The sequence below is a fragment of the Anser brachyrhynchus genome, assembly GCF_964034855.1.
Source record: "Anser brachyrhynchus genome assembly, chromosome: 5".
In the NCBI taxonomy this organism is placed as follows: Eukaryota; Metazoa; Chordata; class Aves; order Anseriformes; family Anatidae; genus Anser; species Anser brachyrhynchus.
Window position 1 is genome coordinate 61,165,937 of NC_137699.1, and position 20,689 is coordinate 61,186,625.

A 20,689-nucleotide genomic window follows, 5' to 3' on the forward strand; every position below is an offset into this window, starting at 1 on the left:
GAGCAATGTGAGATGAAAAAGCATAACGCAAGGAACCTGAACTCATTTTTTCCCCAGCCATACCTGGATTTCTGCACTGATTGCCTTAATCCACTCATCCACGGTCTTTCTGATACGAATCTCCTCCGATATATCTCTGAAATAGAAGGAAATATTTTAGGACAATGCTTCTTAAATTGCATTGATCCATTCCTGGGAATGTAGCAGCCTTTTCTACGAAACATGACAGAAACAAAAAACCAGAACACAGACAAAGTAAGATTATGCATGTCTACAGTCTCCAAAAGACACTGAGCATGCTTTACCTGAACTTCCTAAACCTAAATCTGGTCTTACATAATGCCACCTACAAAAACCGTCCTGTTGATACGTGCTAACATTATTACAAAGACCTCTGAACAAGTGGCATCACGTGTCAGTTCCTATTTCGATCAGAAGTTGGTAAAACAGGACTACAAAAACATTCCTACTCAAAAGATAAAAAGCAGATGACAAAGATTATCACTTCCTCTAAAAGATAATTATAGCACATATCACGTCTGGAAGATCTTTACATGAAGAGTTACCTTGCTCAATATTTCAGTTGGAAAACTATGATTGATTGAAGTACGTGTATTTAACACAATTGACTAACAGTTGACAAGCAAAAGTTCAAAAACCAAAAGATCTGTTGCGTGATGACTAATTCTTTAACATTTACAGGCTTACGGAGCCTCTTCAGCTCTGAATGATGACGTTACTCTTTTGTCTTCCTATTACTGCAAATTTGTCTACAAAAAGCTAAGTGAGTTTTTTAGTCCCTGCTACCAATAGCTGAACAGTTTGTCCAGTTGTTAGTGTGAGAATTCAGCTTCAAGTTCTGGAGCACAGAACATCCAAAGAAGTAACAGGTACCTATCAAAAAAATTCAATTCACATCACAAGGTTCAAAAAACATTTCAAGTTCAAAAGTATCACATCGTGACTTCTAAGAAGAGTCAATCAATAAATACTTTTTTTTTCCCCCAGGGAACTGCACTAGTTCTTCAATATATGGAATTCAAAAATTTGTAAGAGAGGTAATGAAAGGTGAGCACGTGGAATGAATAGACACACAAAGCACTGAATAATAGGGTCTAACCTGTTCGTTGTCAAGGCATTAATAAACGTATACATGGCATCCCCATCTTTTGCACGAATAATGGCTTCCAAATTTTCTTCAAGAACTTTTTTACTGCTTTGAACTCCTCTCAAAATCCTTTTAGCTTCCCTCAGTAGAGATTTTGGTGCTTTAACATTTTGAAGGATGGATGGTTTAATGAGCTGATGATCTTCAGGAACATCTGATGCAATAGCAGGGTTTTTTGACTGAAATTGAAACAGAACCACTACCTTTTCATCAGATCTTTTAATTCAGTTTGCTACACCCTGATCAGAATTTCTGTTCAAGTCCCAGCAGATGAGAGACTGTCCACATGTACTATCAGCAGCTTCAATTACTCAAGAACTTTCAGTAGATTGCAAATACACTTAAAAGTCAAGAGGGATGAGAACTAAAAGGACTCAGATGCTAATCTATAACGTACCAACTTAGAGAAACAACGTAAAGCTAGTAAGTATGTGAAAAAATGGCACTTGGGTATATGCAGGAGGTACTACATGCAACTCTGTCCATGTAACAGTAAAGTATAATTAAAAACATAGTAAAAACCAAAGTCCACTAAATACATGCACTCATTTGGCAACACCGTCCCAAGAAACACCAGGCAAAATATGTGAGTTTTAACAGCAAAGCACCACATCTCAACATTCACCATGATCCCCTCTCCCTTTTGCTGTCTTTTCATTTTCATAAGAAACAATGAAGCAACTATCAGCTTTTTACTTACGTACTCTTATGAATTTCACCTAAGAAATACAGATACACGTTCAAATTAAAATGATGTAGACTTGCCAATTAGACCCAGAGAATGAAATGGCAATTAAATTAGCATTCCACACCATGCCTGTTCAAGGAGGAAACTTTCTGACTTCTGCATCATTCCCTCAAGACAGTTCATTAAGACTGAATAAGACAAGACAATGAACAAGTTACATCTTACTTTGAGTAACGTAATCTGTACATATAAGCAACTTTTTTTTTCAAAAAAAAAAATAGATATGCAATAGTTACCATAGTGTTATCTTATTGCAAGCATATTCAAAACAGTTTCAGTACTATACTCTTAAAAAAAAGTAAATTCAAAGTATACCTTAATAAGATCATTCATGTCTGATTTCCATAAATCTGCTTCCTAAAAAGACAGAAGAGATCTTGAAATGTACACAAAAGACAGAGCTGTCAAGGTAAAATCTAGAGTGGATATTCGATCAATTTCAATGGGCACAATGAATTTCTTGTGAACACCTACACCTCACAAAACACTTCTTTTGGGTTAGAGCACCACCTTCTGTTCCATCTCCACCGATCTCAGTTACCTCAGACCTTCCACTTGCTCATGGTAAGCTAGTGGTCATTCATCCCAAGCATTTATTCTCTAACTCTACAGAACTCAAGCAATGATAAGAAGTCATTAGCTAAGTACCTAGTCGACTCAACCCCACATTTGTTGAAGTCATCTTTGTCTTCCTAGTGACTTTTTCTTCTTCAATAAAGAAAAAATTTGAAACCATTTACTTCTGCAATTTCTTACCCACCTTTGCTTCTCCTGTCTCACCCTGTTGTGTTGTCCATCCCAGGGTGTTATTCAATGTAAGTTTTTAGCAATAGTGGTATGCAAATATTTGTGATGTAAAAGGGACACGTGACATATGCTCTCTTACTAATACGAAAAGTTAAAAATGCCATCCACTAACACATTACGAAAATCTGTGAAATGGGGTATCAAATGTATCAGCTATACTGTACAATACAATGAGAGTAAGCTATGTTTTCTGAATATACAGCAACACTTTACAAAGAAATGGCAAAATGAGAAAGGAATTAGCTTAAATCATCCCTAGTGCTAAAGTGCACGAGTGCATTGAGCTTTCCCTAATGGAACTATTACATCAGCTCTGTAGCTCTAACATCACGGAAGAGAGCCAGCAGAAAACAAGAACTGAAAATATCCAAATACCTTCCAATAAAATGAATAAATATTTTTTATTTTTCACTGTCTTATATATGGTAGAATGGAAGTAAGATTCTCTACAGTCTAGGCTATTGCACACCCATTGCAACACCATTACCCAGGCTCAAATCCCTTCCACATTAAAAAAAAAAAAAAAAATCCAAACAAAAAAAACCCCACACTATTTCATGCCATTGTGAACAAATGTTAGTCTTGTAAGTTTTTCTCAGCATTTTTTTATTCCCCTTATTCAAACTCTGGGACATTCTAACACTATGTACTTTACCTGTACAATGTTGTGCATTTGTTTTCTTAACTGGCCAAGATCTTCAAGTAAATCATCTGCTTTTTTCACCGTTTTCTCAATTGAACTGCAATTTTGGAAGGGGCTTTCAAAAGCAGGGCATGAGTCTACATGCAAAGCAGTAGGCCTGATGGAAGAAATACTTGTTACTGTAAGTTTCATGGCTCCTCACATGGCCCAGAAAAGTAGCTGACTGACACTGCGCATGCACTTACCAAACCTTTATGCAAAACAGAATTTGCCTTTTTATCTGAGGTTACAGACAGGTTACTGAGATCTCTGTTTATTGCTTAATACCTTGAGCTGTATGCTTGCATTTTGAACAGTGAAACTACATTTAAAATTCAGATCTAGCAGAGCAGCATTTTAAGTTTGAAAACCTGTCCATCTGAAAAAAAAAACATACTTTTGTTCATACTATCATAAGACAGTACATCTTTAGGCATTTTTCATTATATTACTGAAATTATGATATCCAATTCTTGCCTGGGGAAAAACGTGTTTCAGACTAGATAGCTAAGAAAATTTCTTTGACCTATTCTAAACCTTAGAAACTGATGCTGCTCCTTCCCAACAAAATGTTCTCATATAGCTCCAATAAGTACATAGCTTAGAGTCTCACTGACAAGAGAATTCCATTTTAACACAGTGCCTGCATAGCTGCCTTCCTGACACTACTGCCCAAGCCACTGGGATAGAAGTAATATGTTCAGAAGGCAGAAAAGCACTCCGAGTGATACCCCCACACCTCTGAAAACGGCGTTACAACCTGACCCACCAACTAGCCTACATCTGCCCTCAGTACGACAGAAATGCAAAAGCACCACAGAAATAGTTGGGCTCCAGTGTTTTACTTCAAGCACAGCTTTATCAGACTCAAGAACCACTCCAGTGATTCAATTACACCATCAATCTCATTAAAATTAACAAAAAACAATGTTCCTCAATTTAGGGTTGTTGCATTTATTTACCTGTCTATCCTGGAATGCCAGCTCGTTTGATTATTGTTTAACGTTGCCTTCTCAGAAGAATCCCTTTGTCTCACTAGAGTTTCTTGAGGATTCAGAATATGCTCAAGAAGTCTCCCTCCACCTACAGCAGAACAGAAGAAACAGTTACGTGTACTGTTAAGTTTGTTCAATACATATAATACTTTATTTTCATAGAATCGCAGAATAGTTTGGATTGGAAAGGACCTTAAATATCACCTAATTCCAGCCCCACCATGGGCAGAGACACCTTCCACTAGATCAGGTTGTTCAAAGCTCCAACCGACCTGGCCTTGAGCACTTCCAGGGACGGGGCAGTCACAACTTCTCGGGGCGGCCTGTTCCACCATCTCATCACTTTCATAGTACAGAACTTCTTCCTTATATCTAACCTAAATCTCCCCTTTTTTAGTTTAAAACCATTACCTCTTGTCCTATCACTCCACTCCCTGACAGAGTCCCTCCCCAGCTTTCCTGTAGGTCCCCTTTAGTTACTGGAAGGACACTCTAAGGTCTTCCCTTCTCTTCTGCAAATTGAACAACCCAACTCCCTCAGCCTTGGTAGGAGAGGTGCTCCAGCCCTTTGATCAACTTTGTGGCCTTCTTTCCTTTCCAAATACTGCATTATTCTGTAACACCCAACAAGGACAGTAAAAATAATGTTGCCTTTTTTTTTTTTTTTTAATAAATGCTTACTTTAGATATGACAAGTCACATGAAAACATTCACACTGATCTATCTTACTGTGATTGCTTTCTATTAGCAGCGTCAAAAAACAGATGAATGAAACCATGACAAGCAATTAACTGAGTCACAGAGGAACATTTTGTCCATAGGGTCACAGATTTGTTCTTCTTCCTTCACGTGGCTTCATTTATTCTTGGCCCAGAGAACAAAGTGACAGCATTGAAAAAAAGAGAGACAGAAGCAGACATCTAAGAAAAATCTGATGAAGACACCAACCGGCATTTTGTCCGTGATGCTACAAGTACAATGCCTGGATCTTTTAAAAGGTCTTCTTCTGTCTTAGATCCTCAAGCAATTCTCCTAAACACCAACTAAAAAAGGTGCTTTACTTTTTGATGAAATGTTCAAAACCAAGTTTCACACCACTAAATTGATCTCAAGTAGTAAAAGAAAATGACTCATTTTGCTTTGCACATACTATTTTAATTGCTGTAACCCAGAGACCCTGTGGATACATTTGTGTGAAAAAAGTAAATTCAGCCAGTGATAACAAAGTTATTGAGTAGCTTTCCCATTTTACATTATTTTGTATCATCTTCTTTAAACCTGACAACGAGTAGTTATTGTCTTTAACTTTTGAAGTCACAATATATTTCAGTGACAAATTCTGTCTAAAGCGATAGGATAGCATGGTACTGTCATTAAATCTTTAGGTGGTTACGAGTAGCTGACATTTCCAACATGAACCTTTCCCAAACGCACTTTCCAATATTCTGAGTGTAAGTATCTACATACTAGCAACACAACACCTCAGAAGAGGGAGGAACACACAGAATAAATCCCAGATCATACTGCTCATGCTAGTGGAAGACAGGAGTAACTTACTCACCATACCTTCATGTGTGGATTTGGGAACATTTTCCTTTTCTGTTATAGGGTTTTCTTTCCTTGAAATTTTCACATTTTTTGATACAGGTTCCGGAACATAACTCCGAGGAACTGGTGTCTTTAGAGGAGATTTTTGTGTATGAATTCCACTACTCTGGAAGTGACTTGAATAGGCTTCAGAGGGGGGAAAAATATATATAGTTATTTAAATATGTTAAGAATTCTCTTAATATGAAAACAAATTTGGAGAAAAAAATGCATGCCAACATTAAGAAATTTTCACAGAAATGTGAAATATTACAGAACTAGATAAAAAAGTAAACAGGAAGAAAATGTCATATTTCCAAGTACTACTATAAAAGGATCAAAACAAGCAAAAAACAACAAAAAAACACCAACTAATACTATGAGCTAGCTCAATACAAGCTTTCACACAGTTTGTCAGTAAAAATATTTTGTGTAAATCTAGGCCTCACAAATGAAATCAAACTGGTGCAGACTACACAGTTAGAAAGTACCAAACTCTCACTTTCATTTAAACTGGAACATTTTCAGAATAAGTGTTTTATGATATACAGTATATTATGTCATAAAACCAATTATACAGAAGAAATGTTTACTACTCACTGCTACTGCAGTGTGTAATCCAATACTAACTGAAACAAAATCAATGCAGAACTAACACTGAAATTTAGATCTTAAGAATTTGTCTTCACCTGGGACAGGTGGACCTCTGGTAGAAAATAAATTCTTCTGACATGAAGACATATCATTGTTAGTAAGCAATTGCTGTTCTGCCTTCTCAGGCTGTTTTGTCATGAGACTGGAAGATGGTAGGCGAATTTGCTGTAAGCCACCTACGTTGACTGCAGAGCTAATGAGATGAGACTAAAAGAGAAGAATTATAATGAATTTCTTATACACGCATTAGCTTCTCAATAAAACTTTAAACAGGAACACTTGTCATGTAATCATATTAATCAGATTTTGACATGATACTTAGAAGAGAAAAAAAAAAGCATTTACAACAGTCTCAGAACACAAACATGCTTGCACGTTACTCTTCCTTTCCAAGAAGCATGCAAGACCATCCAAAGAAACAAACTAATTTTCCTTAGATTTTTAGTGTGACCAGCTAGTTACTAAATGAAAGTTCCCTCAATTAGCAAAGGTCTAACCAACTTCTTAGGAAAATGTTCTCATTCCCACAATTTTTGCATTAACTTTTTGCAGACAGAAGAATTACTGGGGTTGGGAGGCGCAGGGAGAGGCAACAGCAATCTGGAACAGGTGGATTTATTGATTTTCCAGAACCAGAAATAAATCAAATCAAAATCTAAATCAAATTTTAAAAACAAATGGTTATAATATTGACACTGAGATACAAAAGAAATAAGCAAGAGTTTCTGCCATTTTACACAGATACCTGAATATTCATTTGTTGCTCCTGTAACTTTTCCAAATGCTGAATCCGTTGCTGCATTAAAGTATTCATTTGTTTTTCAAGCTCAGCAACTCTTTCATGACACTGGGGATTCTCATACTGAGTCTTCGTATTTGTTTGCCGTTCAGCAACACGCTGCAGTTGTCTGTCGGTCTCCTGTAGTTTATGAAGTAATGCTGAAACCGAGTTAACTTTTGCTTCCAAATCATTTTGAACCTAAGGATAAATAAATAAATAAATAAATAAAACTTACTGTAAAAATTGTGCAAGCGTGAAGACAGCAAAACACTCTTCTCATCATCGTGGACGGATTTGCTTCCCAAAAGACATACACAAAAAAATACCAGCTGGCCATAATGTCTGGTGGATTAGCCATACTATGAAATTCTTCTAAAGGATAAATTAAATGGTCTCTGTCCATAAGCAGCCAAATCTCACTTAGTCAAATCCAAGTTAGCTCTCTCTGCTGTAATGGTAAGTCTGAAATCACTAGCACAGAAAACATCAAAGACATTCAGTTCCCTTTGGTTCTACCACCAATCACTTCAAGCTTCCTTAGAAGATCTATTATTTTAAAGAGGACAAAGAATTAATATTACCGCAAGCTACTTACTTTGAGAAGTGGAGCTGTGGTAGCAATGGCAGCAGCAGTTGCTGCTGCGATGGTTGTTGCAGAATCAGCTTCCCTGTGAGTTGGCCTGGTGTCTTGAGTAACAGTTTCCTTTCTTTCAGTGAAAGCATTTCCCAAGAGCTGTACCTTCACCTCCTTAAATACAGGAGTATTCTGAGTTCTGTAAAAATAAACAAGTTCCTATAAAAAGCATTGAAAGCAATGAGAAAGCATCAAAATGCCCTCCAAGCAAACGGTTTCCTACATTTACCACTGGAATCACTAAATATACAAGCATTTCTACTTCATTTCTTTCTCCTTGATGTCCAAGAAAAAGAAATATTCTGATATTTTAGTATGACACAAGAAATTTCTTGCGGTTATGTTACAGTTTCTAGTATAAAAAGCATTTCCATATGACAACTGCAACCACAATGACGGATGTGTTTACAGGTTATATTTCACGTAGTCTTCCTAAATCATTTTTGATTTTGAAGATTTCCAGCCTACGGATAAACAGCATATATTCTTATAGGTCTTTAAAAACATCCTATGTGAGTTTGGCACTAGATGGCTTTTCTGTTTGAACAAATCTTGCCTGGCTCTTGTATCATGAAAACATTAAGTAGTTTAAAGACATTACAAAGATACGCAAAACAAACAAGATATTTCAGTGACCTCTGAATGATAAAATAAACTGAAAACACCTTTATAGACAGAAAAATATTAACAGAGGGAAAAAAAGATACTCTTTCCTTACCAGCTATACATTTTGGCAGAAACTGAGGAAGTTATGTACTGTATGAACAAAAATAGAACAGCACAACAACACAGACTTACTTTTGCTTTAATACTGCTCTCAAAGCCTCCTTCTGGCCAGTAGCATATTGAGAAATAAAAACATCATCTGTGTGGAAGGACAAAAACCATTTTGTTAGGTTAACTGACACAAAGCACCTAGTGTAGAAGTAGACACAAAGTGTTATTGAAATAACAGGTAGGCAGTAAGCTTCACATAACACAATTTTACGTGGTATCAAATGTCGTTATCACTAAAACCCATTCTGGTATGCTCTGGAAAAGACAATGACGTTACCTTAACTTTGTAAAACGTGAAAGAGATTGCCATATAAATGTTAGCTTGAGCTCAGACTACCCATTCAGTAAAACCCTGCAAATTTCAACTTGAAATAAGTGTAATTAAAACAGTATTTTAGAACTGTGAACAAGTATTTTCCCACAGTCATCATGAATAACAACAAAATATTTTAATAGTTATTAATCATGCTAAAAAGTTTGCAGTCTCTCCTGTATCTACTGTTTGTTGAGCCGAGGTAATAACCCAAGGTGCAAGGGGTTCGTTGTTTCATTACTGCTAATTAGCCAGCTAGAACACGTGCTGATAAGCCAGCCAGCTGCTACCTCTGTAAGTCATAGAAGAGGAAACTAAAATACTGCTTCTTGGCCTTAAACAGAGGTAACGATTTCTGTTCCTTTTCTCTACCCAGACAAAGATATCCAAGAAACCAAAGGGAACTTTCCCTTATCCAAGGGAAAGGCATCGACAATGGGACTTCCTAGACAGTTAAAAATACACTCTTTATAGTGTAGGTTGCTTGCAGAAAACATGCATTTGTGGTTGCAACATTTAAAAATGTAAATTACAATTACCTTCATTTTTAGCAAAGACACCTCTGAATATCTGCACTCAAAGTTTTCTATACTGAAGAATATCCAAGATAAAATTAAAGCTTGTTTTCCCTCTAATCAATCTTCTTATGAAAAAAGGGCTGTCGCAGTACAGCAACTTGTCTCACCTTTTGGGCTTCTGCTATCTTCTGGTAGCACTGAACGATTTTCTTGTACGGCAGCTTCTTTAGGATAATCCTTCAAAGCAAGAAGAGCAGAAAAGCACACGTCAAAGCCTGTGGTAACAGTAGCCAAAATTCTACAAGCAGGTGGATTTGTTGAATACGTAAGTATAAGCAATTCCACAGTACAGTAACACCTGGTCATGGAACAAGGTACGTTAAGGCTTACCTCTACCATAGAGCCATGTGGACTTTGTAGTCAAGAACTCACATGACATTTTAGGAACAAAAAGTACAAACACAATTAAAAGTATGTATTCTGAGTGCGGATTTTAAAAAAAAAAAAAAGGTATTTTCCTCATTTATAGCTAAAGTAGTAGTAGCAGAATTACGTATGTTCAGGCTTTGTACCTGATGTACCTAATCTCAAACAATTCGGGATTAGCCATGCTCACAGAACTAATCTCACGTGCCACTGACTGTGGAACTGAAGGGACAGAGATGAATTTCCTTGAACTGGAAACCATCATTAATCAGAGTCTCTGAGGAGTCATAAAGCCAACTTAGAAAGGTGAAAATCTCTTACTTAACTGTGTTTGATGGTGTTGCATTGTAAAACAGTACTGCACCATCCTTTTGAGAACTTTTATTCAACTTACTAAGTCTACTGAGCCATGCAGGGACCTTGCTGCAATCTTTTCACAGTGCAGACTAATTTTATCCTCAGGCATGCTCCCTACTGAATGGAAGCCCTCTAGACAAGTCTCCATTGTATGGGAGATACAATAAATGAATCAAAAAAAAAATCTTTTAATTATAAGCGATACAATAAATGAATCAAAAAAAAATCTTTTAATTATAAGCGTTAAAGAGTTCCATATAAACTGATGTCCATTTCAACACCTATGATATGAAGAGGAAAACAAAAAACAAAACAAGAAGCTTTAGTTATAACAAATATTGTGCAATGTGCAACAGCATTTTCAAAGGAGGAATTGCACTAACATTTAAAACCATACCTGGGTATTAACCATGCAACGGGTAGCAGTGCAGTAAATAAATCTCCTCCAAATGCTTCAGCATGAAGATCTGCTAATCTTTTACAGAAGCTACAACTTTTTGAGAAAAACACTGTTCTCTTACTCCAAGATTGCAGGAAGCAACAGTAACTTTTCTTACCATTTGTGATACAAAGAGGGGCTCTGCAGCAGTTTCTACTGAAGGAAGATGTTCTGGGTGTCCTTTAGCACTCTGGACTCCTAAAATAAAAGCAATTTTACTGTAGTTACAATAATTTTGAATGCATTCTCATTGTCCCCTAACTCAAATCTCAATCTTTTCTCTGTATCGTTGAATACCCAAATATAATGACTTTCCTAACACAAATGACCACAGTCATCAACCTGAAACTTACAAATGTTAACAGACCTGTGAAACTGAATTATAGGCTTGTTCTACAGTACATTAAAAACTCATTGAAGAAACAGAGTATCTGAAAAATCAACAATGTCTAGTGAAAAATCAAGTCTAAGGATCACAAGAACACAGAAAATTACTTGTTTAGAGAGACAGTAATACTTATACGTCAACATCTTACAGAATGACACTGAGTACAGTACACATTTTACTAATGTCAGACTAGTCTGTCTTCCTAGCACTATGAAACTAACATCTGGTGGAGCTGCTTGAGCCCTTATCCCCCAAAGCCTAAACAAACAAACAAAAACCCAACAACAACAAAAAAATCCTTTCTGAACTCTAAAGACTGTAATTGACTTAAAAAAAAAAAAAAAAGAAACAAAAAGAATAGTCTAGCTGGCTAGATCCAGCAGCACCGTATACGTCAGTTTTGAATTTGAGGAGTACAAGGTACATCACTACAGCTTCTTATATGCTGGGAATGTGACATCTTAACTATAAAATTTGTAACAAAGAAAAGGTAAAAAGATGATTTTATTAAAAAAAGAAAAAAAGAGAGAAATTTGAATGCTTTAGTTAATACTACCACAAATAGTTTTAAAAAGTTACAGATGAGGACGTAATTCATTTTTTCGTTTTGTTTACCTCATCTACACAAGACTCATTGGTACAGACACTTGATCAGTATATGTGGTTTGTGCCAAGGTGGTAGGGTTGAATTGGGTTAAGTTGTTGAGCTGGATTAAGTTTCCTCTTTAGTTCCCTGCACACACACACTGTTTTACCCTCTGATGCTGCCTAACACCTTTCCTGCCTAAGGCATTTGCGAAATGTGATGGTCTGATTACGGTCATGATTTTTCTGATTAGATAGCTTCATCTCTACAGACTCTGAATGCAGGGTCAGGACTGGAGCTCAGTTCAAGGAGCTCTGACCCTGCAGGAGTCCCCTTCCACAGAGGAAACACGGTTATAGTTACAAAAGTTTGAGAAAACAAACACCACCTTTGAAAAAGTGCTGCAGAAATCACAGAACCATTTAGGTTGGAGGAGACCTCCGAGATCACTTAGTCCAACCTCTATATGCTGATGTCGACAGGACTAGAAGACGAAATGACTTCCTAAATTATAAAGAGCCATCTAACTGGAACCAATGCAGTAGGATTCTGTCATAAAGCTAACCCGAGCGTCCCTACCGCAGCCGTACCTCGTGCGGCGCTGCCGGCCACGGCACCAGCTGGCCGGCCGCACGGAGCCCTGCCGGGCAGCGAGGCCGGGGCAGCAGCCGCCGTTCCGCCTCTCCCCAAAGCCGCGCGGGCCGCGGGGCCGGCGGAAGACGCTCCGCGAAGCTTCTTCACAGCAACCGTCACTGCTTTAGGGCGGCCGCCGGCCCCCAGGGGCTGCTCCCGGTGGACGCTGGTGGAGCGGACGAGCACGTCGCCGGCCGTGAGGCTGCCCGAGGAGCCCTGGCTGACGCTGGAGTCGCTTTCCCCGTCCATGAGGCTCCCGCAGCGCGGCTCTCGGCGCTTTACGCCTAGAAATAAAGGCTAAAAGCAGGTTCGGGCACAACCCGCGGCCCTCAGGGCACGGCCGGGCCTAGGCCGCAGCCCGCACCCGGTCACCATGGCAACAGCGCCCGGTGCAGCCCGTAATGGCGCCCCACTTCCGGGAGGAGGACACATTAAGGCGCTGCACCGCGCTCGGGGCCGGGAAGGTAAAGCTGGCGGCGGGGCCGCGCTCGCTGATTCGCCGCGCCTGGTGGCGAATCGGCGGATCCCGCGGCTGTCCCTCCCCTCCCCGCGTGGCCGGCTCGTGGCGGGCGGGTGAGTGCGCGCGGGCGGCGGGAAGGGGGGGGGAGGGGGGAGCGTTGAGGTGAGGGGACGGGGGGGGGAATGGGGAGGGGGTCTCTGTGAGGGCCCCGCCGCTGTTTGTGGGGTTTTATTCCGTTTTGTCCCGTTTATGCGCGTGCTGAGGCGCCTCCGCGGCGTTGTGTGCTTAGAGGGGGAAGAGAGCGGAATAAAAATAAAATTAGAGCCTCGTGCGTGCGGTGCCCGCCCCGCGCTCACGTTGTCTTTGGATCTCGCCCTCAGTAAAATCCCAGAATCATTAAGGTTGGAAAAGCCCTCCGGGATCGTCTCGTCCAACCATCCCCCTGCTGCCAATGTCACCCTCTAAACCGTGACCCTAAGCACCACATCCAACCTTTCCCAGTAGTGCTCAGCTCCCAGCAAAAAGGTTGATGGGAAAAAAAAATCAAAATCAAAACGCTGGGCTTGTTTAGTTTCCATGGGAAGGATCCTGTTGACTCACGATTAGGTAATTGGCACAAATGTTCATTACATCAGTGGGGGGAAAAAAAAAAAGGAAAAAAAAAACAACAAACAAGTTCCTCAATGGAGTTTGCAGCGTGCGTCTCGTGTGTAGGAATGCCTGGCTGTTAAATGGAGGCAGGCTCTTCAGCTGCACAGTAATGATAATTGGAATGCAGCTTTTGGTTATTATCATTTAGGAGTTGTGTCTGTGAGCCCTCTGCTTCTAAAAGTCTGCAGATACAGCTGGGGAAATCGTGCTCCCACGTGTGCAATTTTAGGAGAGCTCTGATATCTGTATTTCTGGCTCCTGGTAGATGATTGACCCACACTGACTAGCAATCCTTATCCTAACTGCTGCTTTTGTTTAATAAAGTACTTTTACCTTTTTAAAGAGAAGTTGTGACTATCTGTTGATTTCAAGTCTCCATGGCAGCAGCAGAAGGAAATATTAGGAGTGCTTTCCAGGTTCTAAAGCAGGGCGGGGAGCTGGGATTTGGCTTTCATGGAGAATAGGTTTAAATGGGCTGAACCCCAAGTTCTCCTTAGTTGTTAATCTGGCTCAGAGAGTCTCATTTTCAAAGTACATCTCTCTTGTACGTAAAAACATGTCTGGAGGAGCACCAGGGCCCTTTGAGAAGGGAGACCCCCCAGCTATTGATGCTTTCCCCGTGACCCAGAACACACGGACCGTGAGGCCCTCTCACACCATCACCCACTGTCCTTCAGAGCTGTCTGCTTCCTTCGGTGTGAGGTGTTGAAAAGTGCAATGCTGAATTTTGAAATTGCATTTATCCCAGAGGAAAGTAGCGCAGGCTACGTGGGCTTAAACCTGAGGCGTGCTGGAGCTGTTTGGGCAGCTAGGTAGGAAGCTGGGTGCAAAGTTAGTTAAGGTGCCAGCCCTTCACTGGGCTCTGGGATGGCTTTTTTGGTGTTTCACAGGCTGGAGGGGGAAAGGAACAAACAACGGGAGAACTTGAAATGATGCATTTAACGTCCTTTAAGAATAAACCAGATCTGCACATTTCTGGAAATACGCGGGCAGCACATTTTTAGATGTTAAGGGAACTGCCTGTAATTTGTAGCTATGCTGAAGAAGTGCACTACAGCCATACAATTCCACTGTCTGCGGTGTAGAAAGTGTAAAACACCTGTAGAGGGACTAGTGCTTCAGACATTTACAATCAGATAGTGCCATTGGGCTGCTTCGAATCAGAGCTGTTTCCCGAGTGTGACAGCTTGGTGGAACTTTAAGCTTGCCAAAGCAGTGACAGAAGAACAAAAGATCAGGTTTGTTATAAACAAACAGTGAAGCAATACGCAGCGTGAGAAAACGGCACTGACAGGAGCTGAAGCTTTTCGCTCTCTGTGCTTGGGAGAGGACAAAAGTCTTCTCTGTTCTCAGTGTGTTTTAGTTGCGTGTTTAATAATCTCCTTAAAGTGACTTGCCAGAATTGTCTCTGTTTATTTTTTTTTTCTTGTAACAGACTGAGAAATGAGAGAGTGGAGATGCCATCCATTTTCACTAGTTGTCCCAGATGACAATCGCGTCCTCTTCTCTTAAAACAAGTTAGAGGTTACATTAACCCGAGTAAAGCTTTGTTTCTTCTCAGTAACTTTATTTTGCAGGTTCTTTTTAAAAGAATAGCCTGTGTAGTTTATCTACCCATGGTAATTCTTGGTCATGGGGACAGGTATCTTAAATCCAAAATTCATGTGCGTTCCTTATCTTCAGTCCCTGAATTCTATCACCACGTACTTCCTATGTAGTGATAAAGTGGAATTTTAGCAGGCAAACATCATAATTATTCCGCTACTGGGAGGGGGAGGGAGACTGCATGCTTGCAAGAGCTCCATAGCACTGTTTAGTTGCTTGGTTTTCTTTCTCTTGTAGAAGTTTTGTCTTTTTGTGCTCCTTCAGAAGGCTTGCTTACCGTCTCCCTTGCCCCTGCTGAGGGACTGGAATAGTTTAAGCTTTCTAAAACGTGGACGTCTGGCTCAAAATTTGACAACGCATAATGCAATAATCACAAGTTGCCCTTGCTACAGGGCTAGATGAACTCTTTTCACAAATTACACTTTGGTACTAATTTTTCTTCCGCTGGTTAATGCAAATAAAATTGAAGGAGCTTGTTCTCTTCAAGGTGTAATATTAACTTTCATTATCATCTGTGACAGGGCTTGGATAATTTGTAAAGTAAGGAAAACGAAGACTAGGTTTCACTATTCTAGGAAGCCTGGAGGTTCACTTTCAAGCCTTAACTTGTTTACGGTGTTGAATTAGGAATGTGGGCCTTCCGTAAGGATGCTTGCTTAAATTCTTGCATCCCTGGCTGCTCACTCTTCCATTTTGATTTGTTAGTTTTCATTTAAGGCTGTTCTCATTCCTTTATGATTTCCTGCATTTAACTTGCTGTATAAAAGACTGGCACGTTTGCTCTGGTTAAAGGGTTTGGTGAGAACGCAGCTGCACAGAAGCAGTTTGTCTGCTTCTCTGATCCATGCCAACCTACTCAGAGTTGTTACAGTTTTATACTTCTCCTTACAGTTGTCACAAATGACATCTAAAGTCACTGAAATTACAAGGCTAGATAGTGTTATTGCTCGCTTCTCCCCCACTCCACTTCTACTTTGTGTTTGAAAACATTTGTGATTTTTTTTCTCTTCCCTGCATCATCACTTTAACTGTTTGAAATGCTTTAAAAGTGTTTAAAGAACAGCAGTTCGAGGTGAATCTGTGAAGATTCAGTATCCGGAATTATCTCGGATGTTCTTTTAACTTGAATATGTCTCGAGGAGATAACTTTCCTTCAAGTGGATGGCTTGAAAGTTTGCTACCAACGTTGCGTGTAAATACATTTCGGGAACGTATAAAATTCCGTTCTGTTGTAAGATGCTGCAGTCGGGATGTGTGCTTCTCATGTCAAACTCAACTTCTGTCTTCAGAACAGGTGACTGAATCGCAGGCAGTAGAATATGGCTGGACAAATATCTGAATCTGATCAGATCAAGCAGGTAAGATGCTGTATTCACGAGCAGTGGCTTTGAAGGTCTTGTGTTGCTTTGTCACACAGAGTAGAAGTCACAGGGCCTGGAGAAGGAGACAAGGTTCTTTCAGTTGTCTTCTGAGATGAGATCTGTTCTGTAACAACCAACGTTTAAATGTCTGACCACTGACACTGTAACATCTGATTTATTTGAGCACTAACAGCATTTTGTGCCGAATCTAATGACTGACAGTAAGATCTTTTCTAGTGACTTGTCATTTAAATCTTAATGTCACCAGATGGCTCGTGAAGCTGTGTGCAAGAAAAATTGATGTAGATTTTTTTTTTAAACACTCATTGTGTGTTCAATTTTTATTTGTAGTTCAAGGAGTTCCTGGGAACATACAATAAAATTACAGAAAACTGCTTCCTAGACTGTGTAAAGGATTTCACTAGCAGAGAGGTTAAACCAGAAGAGGTATGTAAATGTTTCCTATGATTTTAATTACCTTTTGGTAGAATTGCTGTTTAATGTTCAAGTTTCAAAAGTAATTTAGAAGGCTTTGATCTTTCAACTAGCTAAAAAGCAAGCTAGCAGTCTTTGGAGGAGTGTAGGTGTTGTGGCGTGCAGCTTCCAAGTGAGAAAGGAAGCGTGCTAGTGGAAGGAAAGGAAATAGTTTGTCTGTAGCTTTGCTTTTGTAAACATGTCCAAAGGTGATAACAATATTTCTTTGCACCCTAACGGTCTGCTGTAGAGAAAAAAAAAAAAAAGCCAAAACAAACAAAAAGAAAAAGCCAAATGCTTTCCTTGTGTTGCGTCATCAGCTACACACAAATAATGAACCAGGGCCTCTTTACGTTTTGTCCTTGTCTTCTCTTCAGTGTATGTACACAGAGGCAACCTTCCTGGTCTCACTGTGAGCAGTGGCTGGTTCGTGCAGTTCAGTGCATTTTATCCCCTGAGCTATCAGAGGAAGTTCTTGTGCCGATGGATGATAGCTTTAGGGGCGTGGAAGTTGCCTGCCTCTGCAGTCTGCACCCGTTTCCCCACAGGCAGAATCCTACCCGCGTTTGCTGCATTGTAGAGTCGAAGAAACGCAGGCCTTCAGAACTCTGGCTGCTTAATCCAGTTCTCTGCATTGCAGGGAGCTCCGTCGTAGAGTCACCTGCAAAAAAGATTAGGCTCTGGATAAAATGAGTTGTGTGTTTTCTACCTTTTCTCTCCTGTTGGGAGGCTGTTCCAGCATTTCCTAATTAAGCTGGTTACAAGTCTAATAATCAGTTTAACAGCTGCCCCTCGGTGCAGGCAAAAATCATGGCTCCTTCCAGCTTTTGTTTTGCTGCACTAAGCGAAGCTCTCCTAGCTTTCCAAGACACATTTCTTGTTACCCTGATCTCAGTGTCTGCTTTAGTGGAATTTTTCTTGATTACAGGTGGTCAGAGTAGTTCTGAGTAAGGTCTTGTCACTCACTGTCTTTTACCAGCTCATTTGGAATTGCTTTGAATTGTACGAGACGTGACAGAAGTGTTAGGGGAACAACCTCTTTTTTGGGGGGGGATGGCATTTGATTTCTACTAGAAGATTGAAGTTCTTTGTAACTCTTTAGCAAAAAAAAAAGATTTCTTTGAAAAATACGGGTTCGTATTGTCTTTTGTTAAAGACCTGGATTCAAAACCAAAGAATGCTTGTTGGAGAGGAATTAATTGTAAAGGTTGTTTAGCTCATCCGAAAAAATATATTCTTAGCTTCTGATCATCTGTTTTTTGCTTCCCCTTCTATGATCTGCAAAGGAGCCGTGTTTGGCTGTAGAAGAGCCATCTGTTTAAGAGTGGAGGCTAGGAAGAAACATTCAGAAGGGGAGCTTGTTCCATACTTATCTGTTATGGATTTTCTTGCTAAGCATCTGGCTGTGACCCCTGCTGGAAACAGCAGACTGGTCTAGATGGGTCACTGGTCTGATCTAATCCTAATGTCCTATTTCAAGTTGTAGTTTCTTATTAAATAATTAAGACAAATACCTCCGTGAATTTCCTTTGAGATTCTGCGTTTGTTAAAGCAGCTCCTGACCTCTTTCCTTACAGCAGTCTCCAGTGCAAGTCCAGACTTCCCCAGGCACCGTATCACAAATACCACGCCCTCGGGAAGATGTGGCTTGGGGTAGTTCCAGAATTCAGCAGCGTTTGTTTCCTAGTCAGACTTAACTCCTGCTTAGCAGGTTTTGCTCTAACTGGTGCCAGGTCAGGCAGAGAGAGAAGAGTGGAACTGAGAGGGTGTTTAGTTGCAGGTTCTTTGTCTCATTCGCTTCCAGCCCCTCTGCTTTTCACATCCCTTTATACTGAGCAGAATCAAAGCAATTTCTGATTTTCTAGTAAGCATGCAAAGAGGTCGTCTTTCCTTTTTATGAGTTTGTTGACTTTGACAGTGAGAGCAAGGTTTGCAACCATGACACAGAATATCTGATTGGTAGAACTGGAGCTCAGGAATAGATTTCATAGCTTTCTCTACAATTAGAGAAAGGGGAAAAAATAAATAACAGTACCAGTGGAATAGGCTTTGTTATTCCTGTCTCTGTCCAGCTAGCTGGCTGACAGAGCTTCAGAGGGTTTCTGGTTGCTTCTGTGAAGGTTAACCAAGCAGGTACAAGAAGAATGATAAAGCTAAAAGGAACAAGATCAAAAAAAAGGTTAAACTGAGCTAACACACCGCACCATACTTGGCTGTCAAAAATAGGGGTTTGTAAAACCAAATTCAGGAAAAGGGAAAACAACAACAGAAAAATAGATTTAGTATTTACTGCAGAATAAAATGTTTTATATACTTAAGTCTCACAAGAGTGGTCCAAGGATGAAATGGTAATATCTCCTAGATCTAAGATGTTTTATTAAGAATGAGTATTAAAAGACATTTCAGGCATTCCTTGAAAGCTAAACTTACTGTTTTCTACTGCACAGAGAGACTGTGACCAGTTAGGTCCTCAGCTTGAGACTAAACACAGGCATGAGATGCACTCACTGAACCTTACATCCCTGTAGATGATTGTATTCTGGGTCCTGTTTGGGGAGGTGTTTGACTTGCTGTTTGAAGCCTTCTCTTTTCCTTTTCCTTCAGATGACTTGCTCAGACCACTGCCTACAGAAGTATTTAAAAATGACACAGAGGATCTCCATGAGATTCCAGGAGTATCATATTCAGCAGAACGAAGCTCTGGCAGCTAAAGCAGGACTGCTTGGCCAGCCTCGTTAGACAAGAGCCCTCTGTTCAGACTTTGTAAGCAGTGCCAGTGTTCGTTGGGCAGGAACACATTTCGGATTTTCTACTGTCAAGTTGCATGTCCAGCAACTCCGAAGAGAGTTCTAGGTGCTGTTTGGAAAGTGGAAACCATGAAGGGTTACGCATGAAGTTAGCAAGTGTTGGCTGGCAATGGAGTCTGCTTCAGAGGTCCTTTTCACTCTACAGCAACATAATACTAATACAACCTCTTTCAGGGCCTACAGACTGGTATGTTTAAATTTGGGGGGGTTGGGAAAGTTGCATTTCTTCTGTTAGGACTGATTCAGAGGCAAAATAAAAGTGTAATATGGAAATGCACTTTTTTATTTAATTCAAGTAAAATGAATGAACCCATATGATTGTATGTATGTTCTTTCCAAAGACACTTTTTAGGACGCTGCTTGGGAGCCGCATTTCGTTTGCAGCCTTATTCCTCATCCTCTCTCACGGAGTCTCGTTCATTCGTTGCTGCTTGAAGCTGCTGATAGATAACCAGATTGATAACTTCGTTTCAGCGGGGAGGTATTTGTGGATGCGTTATATCTCTTAACTCAGGAAGAACTCGGTTGTTTCATTACCAGCCGCCCTCTCAGAGCCCTGTGATCATTCGGAGTCTCCTGGAGCGCTGGCTGGTGATTATTAGAGCATGGAGCCGAGGGTTATTGCAAATGGCAGTCAACTGCTGCAACTAATGAGCTCAGGTAGGCAGGGATGCTTTGCCAGCTTATCCCTAGGTTATGTTTGCCTCCTGTTTCACCAGCTCGTTCCTTGACAAGCAACATGAGCGTGTCATTAGCAGCACCTGTGCCCAAGGCAGCTTCTGTGCTCTCCTCGTTTCCCTCTGGGAAGCCCCGGGGGTCCTGTAAAACTGGCTTCGTT

The 20,689-nt window shown here is 40.2% G+C and overlaps 2 protein-coding genes across 8 annotated transcripts in view; one reads left to right on the forward strand and one right to left on the reverse strand.

Moving 5' to 3' along the window:
- Nucleotides 1–12,895, reverse strand: part of KIAA0586 — a 70,398-nt gene extending 57,503 nt beyond the window's left edge. For all 6 annotated transcript variants that reach the window (XR_013951376.1, XR_013951377.1, XR_013951378.1 and 3 more), the window contains exons 1-13: nt 12,451–12,895; nt 11,005–11,084; nt 9,832–9,901; nt 8,855–8,921; nt 8,018–8,195; nt 7,387–7,620; nt 6,677–6,848; nt 5,967–6,134; nt 4,368–4,488; nt 3,379–3,523; nt 2,232–2,273; nt 1,121–1,347; nt 64–136 (exon numbers count right to left, since the gene is read on the reverse strand). Coding sequence is in view for 3 of the 6 variants with exons in the window: in XM_080592351.1 (XP_080448477.1) it covers nt 64–136; nt 1,121–1,347; nt 2,232–2,273; nt 3,379–3,523; nt 4,368–4,488; nt 5,967–6,134; nt 6,677–6,848; nt 7,387–7,620; nt 8,018–8,195; nt 8,855–8,921; nt 9,832–9,901; nt 11,005–11,084; nt 12,451–12,742 (1,869 nt within the window). In the remaining 3 variants the exon portion in view is untranslated. The remainder of the gene's footprint in view (nt 1–63; nt 137–1,120; nt 1,348–2,231; nt 2,274–3,378; nt 3,524–4,367; nt 4,489–5,966; nt 6,135–6,676; nt 6,849–7,386; nt 7,621–8,017; nt 8,196–8,854; nt 8,922–9,831; nt 9,902–11,004; nt 11,085–12,450) is intronic.
- Nucleotides 12,896–12,925: 30 nt separating this feature from the next.
- Nucleotides 12,926–20,164, forward strand: TIMM9 (translocase of inner mitochondrial membrane 9). 2 transcript variants are annotated; one of them, XM_080592361.1, is made up of 4 exons: nt 12,926–13,066; nt 16,499–16,567; nt 16,922–17,017; nt 19,649–20,164. In XM_080592361.1, exons 2-4 carry the CDS (start codon nt 16,529–16,531, stop codon nt 19,781–19,783), a joined length of 270 nt encoding a protein of 89 aa, XP_080448487.1. In that variant the 5' UTR covers nt 12,926–13,066; nt 16,499–16,528; the 3' UTR covers nt 19,784–20,164. The 2 variants fall into 2 exon arrangements, with proteins under 2 accessions (XP_080448487.1, XP_080448488.1); XM_080592362.1 differs by having other exon boundaries at nt 12,949–13,066; nt 16,504–16,567.
- The last annotated feature ends 525 nt before the right edge of the window (nt 20,165–20,689 follow it).

What these genes read in the sequence shown, in the direction of transcription:
- TIMM9 (XM_080592361.1), top strand. Translation starts at nt 16,529, where the DNA reads ATGGCTGGACAAATATCTGAATCTGATCAGATCAAGCAG. An exon ending in AATCTGATCAGATCAAGCAG is followed by an intron (nt 16,568 to 16,921) that starts GTAAGATGCTGT and finishes TTTTATTTGTAG; the next exon opens with TTCAAGGAGTTCCTGGGAAC. An exon ending in GAGAGGTTAAACCAGAAGAG is followed by an intron (nt 17,018 to 19,648) that starts GTATGTAAATGT and finishes CTTTTCCTTCAG; the next exon opens with ATGACTTGCTCAGACCACTG.